This window comes from Limulus polyphemus, unplaced genomic scaffold, assembly GCF_000517525.1.
Source record: "Limulus polyphemus unplaced genomic scaffold, Limulus_polyphemus-2.1.2 Scaffold6397, whole genome shotgun sequence".
Lineage (NCBI taxonomy): Eukaryota > Metazoa > Arthropoda > Merostomata > Xiphosura > Limulidae > Limulus > Limulus polyphemus.
The window spans coordinates 42,323-43,836 of NW_013672007.1; the positions used below are offsets into that span (position 1 = coordinate 42,323).

A 1,514-nucleotide genomic window follows, 5' to 3' on the forward strand; every position below is an offset into this window, starting at 1 on the left:
GTATATACCTGTTTATGTCTACTGTTAGTTACAGGGACCTTGATAACATAAATCATGTATATATGTGTTTATGTCTACTGTTAGTTACAGGGACCTTGATAACATGAATCATGTATATATGTGTTTATGTCTACTGTTAGTTACAGGGACCTTGATAACATAAATCATGTATATATGTGTTTATGTCTACTGTTAGCTACAGGGACCTTGATAACATAAATCATGTATATATGTGTTTATGTCTACTGTTAGCTACAGGGACCTTGATAACATAAATCATGAATCCATAAGCATTTTGTTGCATAAATAATTTTTAAAAAACTGTTGGAAAAAGCTAGTATAGAATTTCAAACGAAATGTTTATAATTTCTTAGAAAAAAATTACAGAAGGTGAAAAATCAAATCTAATTTTATGCTCTATTACACTCGAAGAAGAAGAAGAAAAAAATGTTACTGGGGTGTAATTCCAACGAACACAACCCTTGTTGTTGACAAGGTGAGAATTCACATCCTTTAAAATGTGTAAATTTAGAACACATAATAGTTCACACTTTTGGTGTGTATGTAATGGTGTGAATTTATACAAATAATGGAAAGTCTGTAATGATTACACATATCTGTTAAAGATTTCTTTTCTTTCACACCAAAGATAAGATTGAAAAGAGAATCTGTGACGTAGAGGCCTAATGCATTCTCTGATTGGCCGTACCCTCTGCTGTGGACTTGTGACGTAGAGGCCTAATGCATTCTCTGATTGGCCGTAACCTCTGCTGTGGACTGCAGTTCATCAGCACAGCTGAATATTTAATAATGATTGCGTCACAAGCTCAACACTATTTGAACACCTAAATTGTTTTAGGCGACTTTATTAGTGATTGAAAAGGACTTAAAAACCTCAGTAACGGAAATCCATGCAAGAGGAATGTGAAGATAAGATTAAATGTATGAATAGGAAATACCTGACCTCAATTTCAGCTAGAGCTCCGGGGTCAATTTTCGTCCGTACAATTTGCAGAGATTCTTCGTCTCTATTTTCTTCTTTGTCTACGTTTTTGACTTTATTTTTTTCGGTTTTAGAAGATGGAACCTTTAGGGGCCCACTGTCATGTCTCGAGTGTTTACTGTCGCCGTTAGAGGTCTCTACCAGCTCTTGTTTTTTCAGAGTTCGTTCTTGGAACCCCGAAGACTCCCTCTTTAAAGCATCAACTGTATTGATGTCTTCCGTCGTCGACGAACGAAGGCTAAACTTTTCATTTTTTTCATGTGTTTCTGTTAGTAAGCGTTCCGCAGATTTGTGTCTTCTCTGAGATCCGAGACGACCTCGAATCTGAGAATCCACGAAATTACCAAAAAGTCTCAGTGGACTTCTTCTGGTTTTCACTGACGTCATTAAAGATTCGATTCTACGGTTTCTCGAAGCTTTTCCTGACTGAAGCGACACCGGTATATCTGTCGTGTATGATCTGCTCAAGGATGGACCTAAGGAGAGAAAAACTATATATATATATATATAG

At 36.2% G+C, this 1,514-nt stretch overlaps 1 protein-coding gene across 2 annotated transcripts in view; it reads right to left on the bottom strand.

Moving 5' to 3' along the window:
* LOC106473681 overlaps positions 1–1,514 on the bottom strand; it is a 14,249-nt gene that overhangs the window by 1,986 nt on the left and 10,749 nt on the right. Inside the window, exon 5 of one of the 2 annotated variants that reach the window (XM_013934360.2) lies at positions 965–1,479. In XM_013934360.2, the coding sequence (XP_013789814.1) occupies positions 965–1,479 (515 nt within the window). Of the gene's footprint in view, positions 1–959; positions 1,480–1,514 lie in introns of both variants that reach the window. The other variant, XM_022402083.1, reaches the window with a different exon arrangement.